Source organism: Pseudopipra pipra, chromosome 3 (genome assembly GCF_036250125.1).
Source record: "Pseudopipra pipra isolate bDixPip1 chromosome 3, bDixPip1.hap1, whole genome shotgun sequence".
NCBI lineage: Eukaryota > Metazoa > Chordata > Aves > Passeriformes > Pipridae > Pseudopipra > Pseudopipra pipra.
The window spans coordinates 113,655,996-113,671,415 of NC_087551.1; the positions used below are offsets into that span (position 1 = coordinate 113,655,996).

At 44.5% G+C, this 15,420-nt stretch overlaps 1 protein-coding gene across 1 annotated transcript; it reads right to left on the minus strand.

The window, feature by feature from the left end:
* Positions 1-5,488: 5,488 nt before the first annotated feature.
* Positions 5,489-6,014, minus strand: LOC135412238 (gallinacin-10-like). The gene is made up of 2 exons (XM_064650802.1): positions 5,858-6,014; positions 5,489-5,625 (listed from the first exon to the last, which is right to left on the minus strand). Exons 1-2 carry the CDS (start codon positions 5,913-5,915, stop codon positions 5,489-5,491), a joined length of 195 nt encoding a protein of 64 aa, XP_064506872.1. The 5' UTR covers positions 5,916-6,014.
* Between the last annotated feature and the right edge of the window lie 9,406 nt (positions 6,015-15,420).

Here is a 15,420-nt window from a genome sequence, read left to right on the forward strand (position 1 = left end):
AGTGCTCTTTGGAACCAAACAGCATCAGGGAGAGGGAAGGAAAGAGGGAACAGCTCTGTCCTCCTCACCTCCCTCCCACAGCTCCAGCTGGAGAATGGAAGCAATGCTTGTCCTGGGTCCAGGCTCCCTCCATGGAAAGGTAAATGTGCCTGGGTTGATAACAGCCCCCTGCTTGGCACTGGGGAATGGGAGCCTGGACAAGGTGCTCCACTTCTTCCTTCTCCTTGAGCACCAGGAGAAGATGCTGGCAAACAGTCTCCAGGGTGCAGAGAAGCAGCAAAGCTGTGACTGATGGGAAGTTGTTGATCTTGAGGTGTCTGTAACAGTTAATATTTGACCTGGTAGTAAAGGAGTGGGGGTGGGGGATTTTGTATGGGACCTGTCCTTGTGAAGAAATTGCATTTCATCACCCAGAAAGAATAAATTCATCTCTTTGGCTCATGGATCTTTCAGGAACCTTGGAAAATTGCCTTTTCACCTTGGGAAGTTGGCACTTGTGGTCTATTTTCTGAGCTGTGGGGAAAGGAATGCAAATGTTTTTGGATTTGAAGGAGATTCCCTGCCTTTGATTACAACTGGTGGGGAAATAACCTGCCGGAGAAGAAGGGGAGAATTGAATTAGTGGCAATCTCCTCTGGTGTAGGAGTAAATAAACAGGTGGTAGCAAGAAGTGGTGTTGAGTTCCCCTGTCCCAAAGTTAAGTTCATGGAAAAAATGATGGTGAGAGGCACAGGCATTTGAAGACACAGTGAAGGTGACAGTGGGTGGAAGGTACACAGTGTTCATTCTCCTTCACAGAGCACTCAATAGAAGCTCCCCGTGCATGAAACCAGGTTTCAGTGGGGGAACTCCAGTATTATTAACTGAAGTTGCAGTCCAAGCCCAATCATGGGACCACCTCCTGTGTGTGTGTCCTTGCCATGGAAGAGAGCTGTGAGGGGAAGAAGTCACCAACCAGCAAATCTTTGGAAAGTCCATATTCCAATCAGCATTTTGAAAACTGATCTATTCTTCAGGTGATCAGGGAGGAGGTTTTCTGAGGTCCTGCATTGGCTTTGTAAGGTAAACATCAACCAAAAGGTCTCTCTTCTCCCGTAGCTTGAACACTATCAAAGGGTTTGATTCCAGCTGCCATCCCACCAGCCCTCCAAGAGAAAAAAAAACAGTGGTGTCCTGGGAGAGAAATTCTCAATAGACATGGAATTAATTAGGAACTTTTTGGGAAGAACTCTCAGAGGTGACTGCAGGACAGAGACAGGTCAGGAAACTTGTCTGGGAGAAGCAGGTCCCTGTAGGGCCATCAGCACAGGAGAGCTGTGAGAGTCATCCCACACAAGGCCAACCCCAGGCTCCACTCAGGGGTCATGGAGAGTGCACAGGTGAGATGAACACTCAAGAGGCTCCCTAGAAACTGGGCAAAAGTGAAAGAATGAGCCTGAAGTGAGAGTGGCTTCTGGGGTGAAATGCAAGACCCTTATGGCATGAAGTGAAGCATCTAGAGACAGAAGTGGAGACAACCCTGTTTGGAGTAACATCTCTGTGACTTACACACTAGAGATGGGTTTCATTGGGACAGGAGGGAAATCCAGGGCTCAGCCTTTTCTGAATTCATCCAGATTTAATACCAGAGTTTTATTTAGGATGTTATGGCTTAACCCCAGATTGTGGGATCAATCCCATGCTTGTTCACATCTCCCCTGGTGGAATGGGGAGAGAATCAGAAAAATAAAAGTGAAAAAACTTGTGGGTTTAGATAAACACAGATTAATAGGCCTGAAAAAAAAGCTGTGCAAGCAAAGCAAAGCAAGGAATCATTCACCATGCCACTTCCCATGGGCAGGCAGGGCTCCGTCACATGTGACAGTGACTTGGGAAGACAAAATGCCATCACTTTGAGTTTTCCTTCCTTCCTTCTTCTTCTCCTCCAAGATTTTATTGCTGAACATGACACCAAATGGTCTGGAATATCCCTTGTGTCAGTTGGGATCAGCTATCCTGTGCACACCCAGACCACTCGCTGGTGGGGTGGGGTGAGGAGCAAAAAAGGCCTCGACTGTGTAAGAACATGTTTGACAATAACAAAAACATCCCTGAATTATCAACACTGTTTCCAGCACAAATCCAAACTACAGTTCCATACCAGCTACTCTGATGAAAAGTATCCAGCCCAGCCAAAACCAGAATCTGGGATAAACTTGAGGGATGTAGAACAGATCATCCATGTGTGTAGTAGTAAGTTGAACAAGACCAGTTATAGTCACAGGATCACAGAATATGCTGAGTTGGAAGGGACCCACAAAGATCATCGAGTCCAACTCCCAGCCCTGCACGGGACCATCCCCAAGAGTCACACCCTGTGCCTGAGAGGATCAGCCAAATGCTTCTTGAGCTCTGGCAGCCTTGGTGCTGTGACCACTGCCCTGGGGAGCCTGTTCAGTGCCCAACCACCCTCTGGGGGAAGAACCTTTTTCTAATATTGAACCTAAAGCTGCCCTGACACAACTCAGGCCATTCCTTCAGGTCCTGTCACTGGTCACCAGAGAGCAGAGATCAGTATAGAAAACAGGTCTGATATTTTTAAAAGCAATCTACATATCACCCTAAATCTTATTTCTGGGATGGGATAATTCAGCCCCCATCACTGTGTTTGTGAAGTCATGAGTGTATGTATGTATTTTTAATATATACATATTTTTATATATATATATGTATACATTATATATACATTATATATATATATAAAGTTTGCAATATTGGAGATGTTTATTTGTTGCCATTTCGTCATCCAATCACTCACTGTCAAGAGTTGCCTCTACAGTTTTTTACACTCAACTTTCAGTCTTGTCATCTTGGATGCTTTATTATCATCATCAAAACTGGTTGCTGTTTTAGCCATTCCCTTTTCCAAATCAGCTGGGAATATGTGAGACTGCATGTACTCACTTGTTGGAACACATTTCATCACTCTCTGAGCCTTGAGCCAAAACCACAGAGCAAATTACTGTTAATAACAACAAAGATCACAGGTATTGGTTTAAGAAGACATTTTATTTTTGTGTGCGAATAAAATAATAATATATATATTGCTTCACATCCTCCAAGAGCTGCATGAACCTGAAGTGATTGAACATCCAAACATCCCTGTGAGGTAGGCTGGAATAGGTGGCCAAGGTGGCAAAGTGGCTTGTGTATTAAAAGCAAAAAAGGGAGTGACTTCAGCAAGGAAAAACCCGGATCTCCAGAAGCGGTGTGCTAACAGGACATGCCCTCTGGAAGCTGCTTTTAATGCTCATTTGCAGGAGGGTTTAGATAGAGGAGGAATCCATCAAAATCACCTCCTCAAGGCAGTGGAAATGTTGCTGGTACGAGGGCACTGATCCAGGCAAGCCTCCTCTTCTTACTCTGGCAAAATCCTGCAAGAATAAAAAGAGTCTTGTTATTTTGCTGAAGTGTAGCCTAAAGTTAATCTCTAAAGCCTCAATACCTGCTAATTACATTTCAAAGTAAATGTACAGGTTGCAGCTTTAAAAACCTCCATTTAGATGCCTCCATGGAAGGTCCCCGTGTGTGCTGGGTGTCAGGGTCTGTGCACATCCAGTCCACAAGAACTATGGTCACTGGCAAACTAATTGTACTGCCACTAGTAAGAACATTTTTATTCAACTCACTCTAAAATACAGATTGGGGATTTGATGTGGTTACTGAACACACAAATCTAGTGCCATTTGAAGAGTTGTGGGGCATCTGATTGGCCTCCAGACACCATTTCTGAAAATGAATTTTTTCCCATAGGTCATGAGTTACCTCAGCCAGACATATAGATATGGTTTAAATACTCCAAGGCATCCCAAATGCCTCTAAACATCTCAATTTATCCTGCTGAATCAAGCCCTTTGTGTCTAAATTCAAAGATTCCTTTTCAAGCAACCCAGTGAGTTGAATCCTGAGCTGGAAAAAATATTCTATTGTACTTCAGAATAACCTGTTGACTTCAACTTCTACTGTTGTACTGATCAACTCAGCTGAAAATCTAACAGCCCCTTTAAGAAGAGCTCTAATCCTGAACATTAACATCCAGTAGTGTCACATATGGGTATATTATTCCAAGAAAGAGTGTTTCGGTGGAAAAAATTACACCTGAGCCAAACTCTTATTCCTTCCCCAGCCCCAATTTTCCTTTGATTAGGCCTAACAGATGCTTATAGAGAAATATGATGTTGGAGATCTGCTGTCTGCTCCTATCAGTCTATTTGCTATCAGTAGAAATTGCTCCCTCAGGAAGACGAGCAGTCACAGAGGCTGAGGGTTCATGTAATTCCTTTGTAAAATCATCTAATTACAGGTTACTTCTGTTCCATTTATTTTCCTGATATCCTAAGTTCCTTAGCATCTCGATCTCCTGATAAGAAATCTCCCGTTATTGGAATGACTTGGGTTTCCTGAAACCACCAGCTGACAGAGGATCCCCATGTGCTGAATAAATGTTATAAAACCTCTTTCCTAGAGCCATCTCATCACACTTTCTTCAGTTTCTGGGAACCTTTAAGCCCTGGCAATTCTATAAATAACAGGATTGGTAATTCTGTAAAATTCAGAAAATATGGATCTGGGCTCTCCCTTTATTTTAAACCAAGGTCTGTCCAGTCACATCAATTGTTGAGGATCTGCCTGAACATCATTGTTGGGATGAATTATGTTGTCACATTTGTCTTCTTCATCAGAAGATACAGGAACCTCTCCCATTTTGGCACTGAATTTGTTGTGTGTGACAGTCATTGCAGCTGGCAATGATCATCTTGTGGCCATTAATGGAACAAAGCTATTGCAAGAATTAATGCCTGAGGAATATGTTTTATTCTAAGCTAAAGAATATTCCCCAAAAGCATGTTCAAAGCCTTAAAAAAAGAAAAAACTGGCTATCAGGGAAACTCTAGACATTACTAAAAATTGGCCTCCAAAATCAAAAGTGAAATGCACACCCAAGTCTCTACTCACTCACAAATTCACTCTTTACCTTTCTAAGAACTGAGCAGTGGTGGAAAGAAGGAGAGATGGAAAAAGAATGAGAAGCAGAGTTCTGTGAATATATTTTCCCCTTTAAATTTAAATTTTCTAGGCAATTTTGGAAATTAAAAGAACATAAGGAGGAGAAAATGTTTCCTCTTTTGGGTGAAAATACTGTGAAATATTTTTCTAATAATTTCTTGAAAAAACTTACTTTTTTTTCCCCCCATCAAACTTAAAATAAAGTGAATTCTGGGAAAATTTTGACACCCCCCCCAACACTTTTTATTGTACATAACTTCCATCCAAATGAGTTGTCTCCTTAAACACATGTCACTATACACATGTTCATCCTTCCTCTGGGCTTTCTCACAAAAGGGCTGCCCTGCAAGCCCCAGGGAGTTGTGCAGATTACTCAGAGAAACAGTGGATAAAAGAGCAGGACCAAACAATTCCCTGTGATGCCCTTCAGACCCTGTGGCACTTACTTGGAGCAGCAGTTCATCATCCCATTGTGGCAGGTCCCCGAGGCAGTGAAGGTGGGTGGGCACTGCCCGGCACGGCAGAATTTTCCCTGGCCCCTGCACTCTGCAGTGTCAGGAAAAAGGGGATCTGCAGAACCTGTGAGAAGAGAAAAGTGTTAAAAACCTCAGTTTTCAGTCTAAAACGATGAAGGATAAATGTTCATTAAATCATTAAATGCTCATTAAACAGATGCTCTTGAGCCAACCCACTGTACCATCCTGATGGCATCAGATTTAGCCTGTCAGGTGATGGCTGCTTTCTCCCTCCTATGAACACACCTTTGCTTACAAACCCTTCTGTTGTTTATAGGATTTGTTTTGCTTCTCACCTGAAGTAGCCTGGAAGATGAGGAGGAAAACAGCGAAGAGCAGGTAGAGGATCTTCATGGCTGCCGGTCACTTGTGGTCTGTGAGATCCTGCAAAGTGCCAATGATGGATGGAGTTGGCTTGAGGAAAGGCTGGGAAAGACACCCTGTATTTATAGGGGCTGTGGGATTGTGCAAGTGTGACCACTGAGTGCTTTGTCAATGAGTAACTGCAAAGAACTTTATGGAAAGGGGCTGGTTATCCCCCTTATCGCAGGTGGCAGTGAACATGTTGCAATCCCCCAAGGGTGAATTTCCACTTAATGCATCAGTTATATAATGTGACCATCAGCCAAGCCCCACTGAGCTGCACCAGTTTTCGTAGCTTTTGCAGGTGTCTTTCCAACACAGGCACAGGGATGGGTTAGGCAGGGAGCTTGGAAGTCAGGTACCATTGGAGTGAGGACCTGGCTTTGACCCTGGATTCGTCATGCAACATTTTGTCTCTGTCTCCCCATCCCTATCACCAAGTGGATGATATCAAAGGCAGAAGAAAGCATTGGGAAAGACTTGATATGATGCAACTGTTCTTTGTAACTTTTTAAACAGTCTCACCCACTGCAGAAGGGTGACACTATGATCTCTCCTTCCCTCAATCCTCACTTATATCATAGAATCATAGAATCATAGAATGGCCCGAATTGGAAGGGACCTTAAAGACCACCCAGTTCCAACCCCCTGCCATGGGCAGAGACACCTTCCAGTAGACCAGGTTGCTCAGAGCCCCATCCAGCCTGGCATTCCATCCCACATCATTCCCCACTGCCCTACATTCAGCCTTGCGTCACAAATTCTGACCTCCTTGCACTCAGTTCCTGTTTGCCCAAATTAAAAACCTCAAGAGTTAGAGTTCTGACACTAATATGTCTCCTTCCTTTTAATGTAAGTAAACTATTTCTTATATATGTACAAGTTTGTGATGCGATGCCGAATGTTTCCTCTCATATTGCCCCAAAAGGTTGGGAGAATGGGCTGATTCCATAAGAGTCTTGGCTGACATAACTCCCCCAAGTGCAACATCTTCTGGGGCTTCAAGTCAGAGCACCATCCTCGTGGCTGTAAATTTTCTAAGAAGGGAATCCATGCAAAGAAGGTTCCTCTTCATGGAATCCTGGGCTTGTAGATGCCAAATGACCACAACATCTTTACACCTATGGGAATCTTCCCTTTGCCCAAACACCGTCACCCCCAACAACAGGTTAAACTCTGTCACAGCCCAGATGCCTCTGCAGTTCCTGCCTCTGACATTCTGGTTCGGTGGTTTGCTTCCTTATTGCCTCATTTATTATGTTGAACTCGGAGTTAATGGTATTTTTGTTATAAGAATTATTCGAAGGATGAAAACATTACCCATGTTTATGTTTAACCTCCGTGCTCTCGGGCAGGCTCGAGCAGCTGAGAGAGCAGCAACAAGGTGAGTTACTTAAGTGTTTATGCAGCAAACAACAGCAATATAAACACTGATTTCCCTCTTCCACCCGTAAAATCTAATTAACCAAGAAATGTCAAGTGTTGGGTTTTTTGTTCCTTTTTTTTTGTACCCTTGCTTGGAAATTGTCTTTTTTCTTTGCCAGCAACTCTCCAGCTTTCCCCATTTCTAATGGAGAGGAGAGCTGATTTGTCACTTCTCTCTTTCCTCTTTCAGTGACATGTCAGTGGGACCCTCTGAAGGAGAGACAGATACTTGATCAGCAACAGCAGGAAACAAAACCCTTTTGTTTTTATCAAGACCCACTGAAATGTGAATTTCCCCAACCCGTCTTTCTCACAGACAGAAAACTGTTGTGATGTTTTGCAAATGGAAATGTGTTTTTTGAGCATTTGTTGGTCCTCGAAGAAGCCCATGTTAGTTGTTTTTCCCAAATAAAATCAGGGTGTGGCACTGGGGAAGGTGGTGACCACTCTTTGTTATCACGTGCAGTGATGCTTTCATGGCTGTACTGTGGAATGGAACAAATCCATTATCAGAGACAAATTGTTTTAATTTCACTGATGCAAATTGCCATAGCATTCAGATTTTACTGAACAGCCTCCTTTCTTGCAGAAGGAAAACACCCCTCTAGGAAATAAGGAAGAAGTTTTTTACAGTGAGGGTGGTGAAACACTGGCACAGGTTGCCCAGAGAATTTATGGCTTCCCCATCCCTGGAAGTGTCCAAGACCAAGTTGGATGGGGCTTGGAGCAACCTGGGATAGTGGAAGGTGTCCCTGCCCATGGCAGGGTGTGGAATGAGATGATCTTTAAGGTCCCTTCTAACCCAAACCATTCCAGGATTCTATGATTCCATGATTCTATGAACTTTACCAACATTTCAAGCCCTGCTAGCACAGGTAACCAGAAATCATTCAGAGCAAAAGGAAAATTCCATGACTTTGACTTCTAGCAAGAACAAAGACAGGTGCAAACTGGTTGCTCAAAAACCAGGTGAAACTTGCACAAACCCCCCCAGGAACAGAGCAATTCATGCAGCACAGCAGTGACCTGGGGCTGGAACACAGCAGGGTGTGCATGGAGCTGTGTCCCACTGTAGTCAGGGCTGGGATGGAGCCCTGGAAATCTCTGCTGAGCATTAACTCCCAGACATGAATTGGGAACTCCAGGAGCTGCAGGTACCTACCCAGAGATATCAAGCTGTCTAAGCAAAGGGGATCTGGGGAGACTTTGCAATTGAATTTTGCTTCTCACTCAGAAGCACAGATTTTCAAAGGTGACATGGCAAGGAAAATCCAAAATATTGAGTGGGGCCAGCCCTTACAAGCAGCACTGTACCAGATTTCTCAGTCTTCTGCAAGGCAGGTGTTTTTCTTCCCTTCTTCCCTTCTTGATTGACAAGTTCATAACAAGTTCATAGTTCATAACAACCTCCCTTCAGGTACTATAGGCTTCAGTGCTTCATTCTGAATAATCATCAATAAGTTAATGAACTGGGATAACATCATGTTCTTCAATTGTGCCTTTTGTCTGACGCTTCCAAGACTAAGCAAGCAAAATAAAAGAACAGACTGAAATCTTGCATTCAATTTGTCATCATCACCAAGGCAATTTTAACAAATTCACTTGGGTTTTCTGATTTTTGTTGCTGCCTAGTGTCCCTTTACAGTTTTCTCTATGGGAAATCAGTGTCAATCTCATTTACAGCTCTTATCTTTGCAGTGTAGGGAATGGAATGTTTTTCTACCACAGCTGATTGCAGATACTTCGTGGTAAGAGATGTGCACTCATTGCACCTCTGCCTGGATAGCTACAGGTGAAGCTGGTATCCAACCTGCTTCTCCATAGCATTTTACACTGCTTGGAACATAGGCATATCCCACATAGTGCAGGGAAGGAGCAGTTCAGGCCAATCAGTCTGCACATCTGTGTGTTGTCTGGACCACTGCCATGTCTATTTATTAACTTGCCATCCCATGAGGTATCTGAGAGGGATATTTGAGAGCTGGGGTTGTTCAGCTTGGAGAAGAGAAGGCTCTAGGGAGACCTTGGAGCCCCTTCCAGTGCCTAAAGGGGCTCCAAGAGAGATGGAAAGGGACTTCAAAAAAGAGCCTGGAGTGATAAGACATGGGGGAATGGCTTGAAACAGAAATAGATTAGATATTAGGAAGAAATTCTTGGTTGTGAGGGTGGTGAGGCCCTGGCACAGATTATCCAGAGTAGCTGTGGCTGCCCCATCCCTGGAAGTGTTCCAGGCCAGGTTGGACAGGGCTTGGAGCAACTTGGGCTAGTGGAAGGTGTCCCTGCCCATGGCAGGGGGTTGGAATGACATGATCTTTAAGGTCCCTTCCAACCTAAACCCGTCTGTGATTCTATGATGATGCTTCATCCATGGGGCCTAATTAGTGTAAATCCTCTAATAGATACATTTTGCTCTTGTGCAAGATGTTCCGACATGTGACTTGTCAGTAAGGTAGTTTATGCCATTTTAAATGGGTTAAGTGCACAAGCCACATTTTAACCTCTGTTTTTCCATCAGTCCTAGCTGAGACAGCTACATTGGCCCCCTATTAAAGAAACATCTTAAACCTTTTAGAGGAAGAGTAGTACAGCAGATCAGTTAATGAATCCTGGTGTGTGAGACATTTCCTGGTGTCAGTGAAGAGGCACAAGAGGAGGCCCCTGTCCACGTAAGGTTCAGGGATGCTGCAATGCTGAGGTCTGGAGACCTGGTCAATTATTACCTACCCTTGGTTGCTTTGATCTCCATTTCATGTGCCCTCACACTGCAATACAGACAGTGAGTCAACATTAAACAGACATTTAAATGACAGCACTGGAAATCAGCATGGAGAAATGTACTGCCCTCTGCACCCCTAAGCTGTGGGAGAATTCCTCTGTGGGGGTGAGAAGGACTAATAAGCAGAGTTTAAGAGGTAGGTGGGATACAGGATGTTCTATATGTAGTATAGAACCTAGTACTTCTCTGGTCCTGCATGATGAGTTTCCTGATCTGTCACACAGCCCTAATCCTGCTGGAGAGATGCTTTTCCTGGAAGGGGCTGAGGCTTCTGTGGGGGTGGTGTCCTATGGAATAGCAAGGGAGCCTTACATGTAAGAAATATGGTGCAGTTGATGGCAAACCAAAACACCAGAAGTGTTTTCATAGGCAGTGAGCAGTATCTAAATGCTTCCCTCTGTGCATCAGCTAAATGTCTACTGCAGTGTATTGGGTAGGTTTCTATTGATTTTGGCACAACCATCATAAAAAATACAATCAATGGAGCTCCACTGGCTCGTGTTAGGTAGGCAGTTGCTAGTGCTGCAGCCACAGGAATTGGATTCATCATTGGTAGGACTTGGTTTTGCCATTTTGACTAAAAGTATGTATTTAAAGCTGCACAAGCACATGGTTATTTGGGAAAGCATATATATATATATATATTTAAAATCAGTCAGGCCAGTGTGGCATTGACCTTCCCATGTACGTACATCCTCTTTATCCTACTGCTAGCAATTTTTCCTGTACCATAAGTTATTTGGGGTCCAAACATCTATTTTCTGCACAAATCAGTGTCCTGATTAAAGTTGCACAAGGTTTCCTCACAGTCTCTGCTTGGGTACCACTGTCACCTAAGAAATCACAGTGATTAAAAGCTTGTGAGTGACATCTAAATCCCATGTTGGAAGTTAAGCATTACAGATCTCTACTTGCACAGATGATACACAGTGAGGGATAATATTAAAAGAAAGTGTAAATAACTAATTTAATATACAAAATATGTCGAGTTATGAAAGATTACTTGAAATATCATATCATATCATATCATAAAGTCATAGGATGGTTTGGTTTGGTTTGGAAGGGACCTTAAAGACCATATCTTTCCAACACTCTACCATGGGCAGACACCACCCACTAGACCCTCAAAGCCCTATTCAACCTGGATTTAAAATCCTTTAAGGAACAAAGAAAACAAACCATCTGGAGGACTCCATTAAAATGCTTTAATTTACTTAGTTACTTAGTACTTAATTTACTTAGTTACTTCATTTCAATGAATCACAGAACGTCCTGATTGGAAGGGACCCACAAAGATCATCGAGTCCAAACCTCAGCCCTGCACAGGACCATCCCCAAGAGTCACACCCTGTGCCTGAGAGTATCATCCAAACGCTCCTTGAGCTCTGGCAGCCTTGGGGCTGTGACCACTGCCCTGGGGAGCCTGTTCAGTGCCCAACCACCCTCTGGGGGAAGAACCTTTTCCTGAGACCCAACCTAAACCTGCCCTGACACAACTTCAGGCCATTCCCTGGCATTCTGTTGCTGATCCCCACAGACCAGAGCTTAGTGCCTGCCCCTCCTTTTCCCCTCCCAAGGAAGTTGTAACTGCAGTGAGGTCTCCCCTCAGTCTCCTCTTCTCCTGCTGAACACACCAAGTGCCCTCAGCCGCTCCTCACACGTCTTCCCCTCAAGACCCTTTACAATCTCCATTGCCCTTCTTTGGACACTCTCTAGTGGCTTAATAACTTTCTTAAATTGAGGTGCCCAAAACTGCCCCAATATCCCAGGTGAGGCCGCCCCAGGTCAGAGCAGAGTGGGACAATCCCCTCCATGGCCCAGCCAGCGATGCTGGGCCTGATGCCCATCAGGACAGGGTTGGCCCTCCTGGCTGCCAGGGCACTGCTGACTCCTGGCCAACTTGCCCCTTTGGAAAGCAGGTCAATATCACAGGCAAACCCCAGTGATGCAAGCCATGACGTAGTCAAGCACATCATCAGTGCATTGTGTAATGCAGGGGTTGGAGGAGTGGGTGGACTTTGCTTTCTCCCACCCAGTGGGCTCCAAGTGCTGGGGATGGGAAGAGAAGGGGCAGCATCTGCCTGGGGACTAAGAGCTTTTCCCTTGTGCCTACATCACCTAAATGTTTGCTTCCCAGGTTCTAGTTTAAGACAAGTTTCAGTTAATTTTCTTGCCAGAGTTGCACCCTTTGTGTGTTGAAAACTCCTCCATATGTGACTGTACCATTTCTTAGGGGTCAGATACAGGACAGTAAACATCTCTTTGGTATCTGGTGTCCATTAAATATCTCCTTGAGATAAATGTAAGGGTGGTGAGGCCCTGGCACAGGTTGCCCAGAGCTGTGGCTGCCCCATCCCTGGAAGTGTTCAAGGCCAGGTTGGACAGGGCTTGGAGCAACCTGGGATAGTGGAAAGTGTCCCTGCCCATGGAATTGGGGTTGGAAATAGTTGATCTTTAGGGTCCCTTCCAACACAAACCCATCTGTGATTTTATGATCTATCAGAGTTGCCTCTGGGAGCACCAGATAAATCTGTTCTCCTGCCTCTGTCTTTATTTCATCTCTCCATCCATGGATGTTGTTTCCTCACTGTGTTTGTCCCTGTGCTGGGGGACGAGACTTTATCCAGCCTTAGCTGGCAGCAGGAATGACATTGCAGCACATGCAGAGTCCAGCATGGAAGAATCCCTCAAAAGGACGAGAAAGTCACTGAGTTGTTAATTTTTGATCTCCCTTCTTCACAGGCACATCAATAGGGCATAAACCAACTTGACCTTCATCTGTTGAAGTTGACAAAATGTACAAGATGATTTTCTGTGATCCACCCCCACAGCAGCCAAGAGGGTCACTTCCAGGCCTCTGCATAAAGGTCTCCACAGAACCACCCACGCCTCATAGTTCCTGCTCCCCTGTGCATGACTTCCCTGAGAAACCATGTCTTTAATGGCAGAATCTCAATCCCCCCTCCAAGGATGGGATTCCTCCTGGGTAATGAGCCAGACACTTCTAGGAAATTGACCCTTGGAAAGGCCAAGGCTTGCTGGCAGCATTAAGGATTGCGTTTCTCAGGAGTCCTCTCTACGCTTTTCGTGTCCATGCCTTTGCTGGGAGTTAAAATACAGTTTAACCCACCCTCTATCCCATCTCCAGCCCTTCAGAGGGACAGTGAGGATGGTTTTGTGGGTGTTGATGCAAAGGGTGTAAGTAAAAGTTTGGCCTTGATAAGGGATTATAAAAATACAGCAAAGAGACAAACTCCTTATCAAAGCAAAAATGTGTCACCTCTTCACAACAAGCTCCATGGATTGCTGCTCCTTAGGCAGGAACTACAAGGCAGAGTTCTCTAGGCTGGCCAGTCACATCAACTGAAGCTGATTGAGAATAGGTACACAATTATCCTTAAAATCTTTTCTAACCCCTTCTGCTAGACCGAGGCAGAAGGAAAGAAAATGAAGAGGGAAATTTGTGGCACGTCAGTTCTATTGGCACACCTTCCTGTGGGAGAGCTGGGGGTGTTCAGCCTGGAGAAGAGAAGGCTCCAGGGAGATCTTAGAGCCCCTTCCAGTAGCTAAAGGGGCTCCAAGAGAGCTGGAGAGGGACTTTGGACAAGGGATTGGAGGGACAGGACAAGGAGAAATGGCTTCAAACTGACAAAAGGCAGTGTTAGATGGGATATTGGGAAGGAATTCTTCCTTGGGAGGGTAGTGAGTCCCTGGCACAGATTATCCAGAGAAGCTGTGGCTGCCCCTGGATCCCTGGAAGCGTTCAAGGCCAGGTTGGACAGAGCTTGGAGCAATCTGGGCTAGTGGAAGGTGTCCCTGCCCATGGCAGGGGGTTGAAATGACATGATCTTTAAGGTCCTTTCCAACCCAAACCATTCTGTGACTCTAAGGCAACTCAGATGACTGGCCATATCCATACTGTTAAACTCTTTCACCCTCCAGGACGAGGTGGCTGCATTAAAAGTATCTACAGGGAATCATCCCTAGTTCATGCCACCCCCCAACTGTGCCCAGGGATAGTTTGGGTTGGTGCCTGTTGGCCTGTGCCCAAAACTGTGCCCAGGTAAGCTGATATTATAGAGCCATTTCCTGTACCTGCCCCTACACTTTTTCACTTGCCAACATGGATGTGGTGCTGCCTCATGAAATTTTGCTATGGATGTTATTGCAGGATCCTCCTCTCCTTCCCCTCCACTCACTCTTCCTGCCCCAGAACACTCAGTAGTTTTAGTGGTACATTATTTGGACCTAAAGGTGCTGCACTCATGCCAAAAGTTAGTGAAATCTGGCTTTTCTCCTGCAAACTAATTGGTCCTTTAGATTACAACAGTTCTATATCTGATCAGCCATTTCCCCTGCATTAAGGAAGTAGGTCTTGTGCAGTCATTTAGTTGCAAGAGCAGTTTTAAGTATAGGAATATGATTTAAAATCTTGGAAACATAAAGGAAGGAAGGAAGCAGGCAAGTTACAGGAGCAAATCCCATTTGCAGGCAGCTCCTGTTCTTACATGAGGGACAAAATCCCAGGGAAAAGTTCAGGCAAAGGAAAGAAAATTCGGTTGATTTTCCATGCTCTAAAGACTAAGAGAAGTATTATTCCCCTATCAACCTTAGGAGATGGGGAATGATGTGCTGAGCAGGGTCATATCCTCCAGCTTCATCTTCCCACTCTCTTTCTCGGGAGAAATTCCCATCATGACTTTTCCACTACAAACATAAGGCATAACAAGTGTCTAGAATGCTTCTGGGGCTTTGAAAACCCAATGAACTGTGATAGAACAGGGAGTAGTACTGGAAGAACAGGTACCAACAAACTGATGAGCTCTGACTTGTATTCATTTAGACATTTATTCATTGAAAAAAATCTACTCTTGATTGCATCCGAGCATTGGTGCCTGCTCACAAAGCTGGTCCTTGTGCTTTGTGCAGGTCTTGGAGTTTGTTCTGAAATTCACCCAGTTCCTAAGGAGACAACCTGAAAATCACTCAGGAGTATATCCTGGGTCTGCAGCTGGAAAAAACAGGTGAAAAATAGCAGAGAATTTACAGGAAAATCGTTATGAATTAAGGTCTGAAACCTGCTAACACAAGGAGGTTTGAAGATTTTCAGGTTTGGGGACTGCAACAGAGATAGAGATAAGAGATTGCTTTGATTTATTTATTATATATTGATGTTTTGCCCTGAAAAAAATCCAAAGAAGTATTTCTCTCTTGAGGATTCTTGGCTGATAATTCATCTCATACTGGTTTATGGCCTGATTTTAAAGATATCCGAGTACTGACATCCTTCTGCCT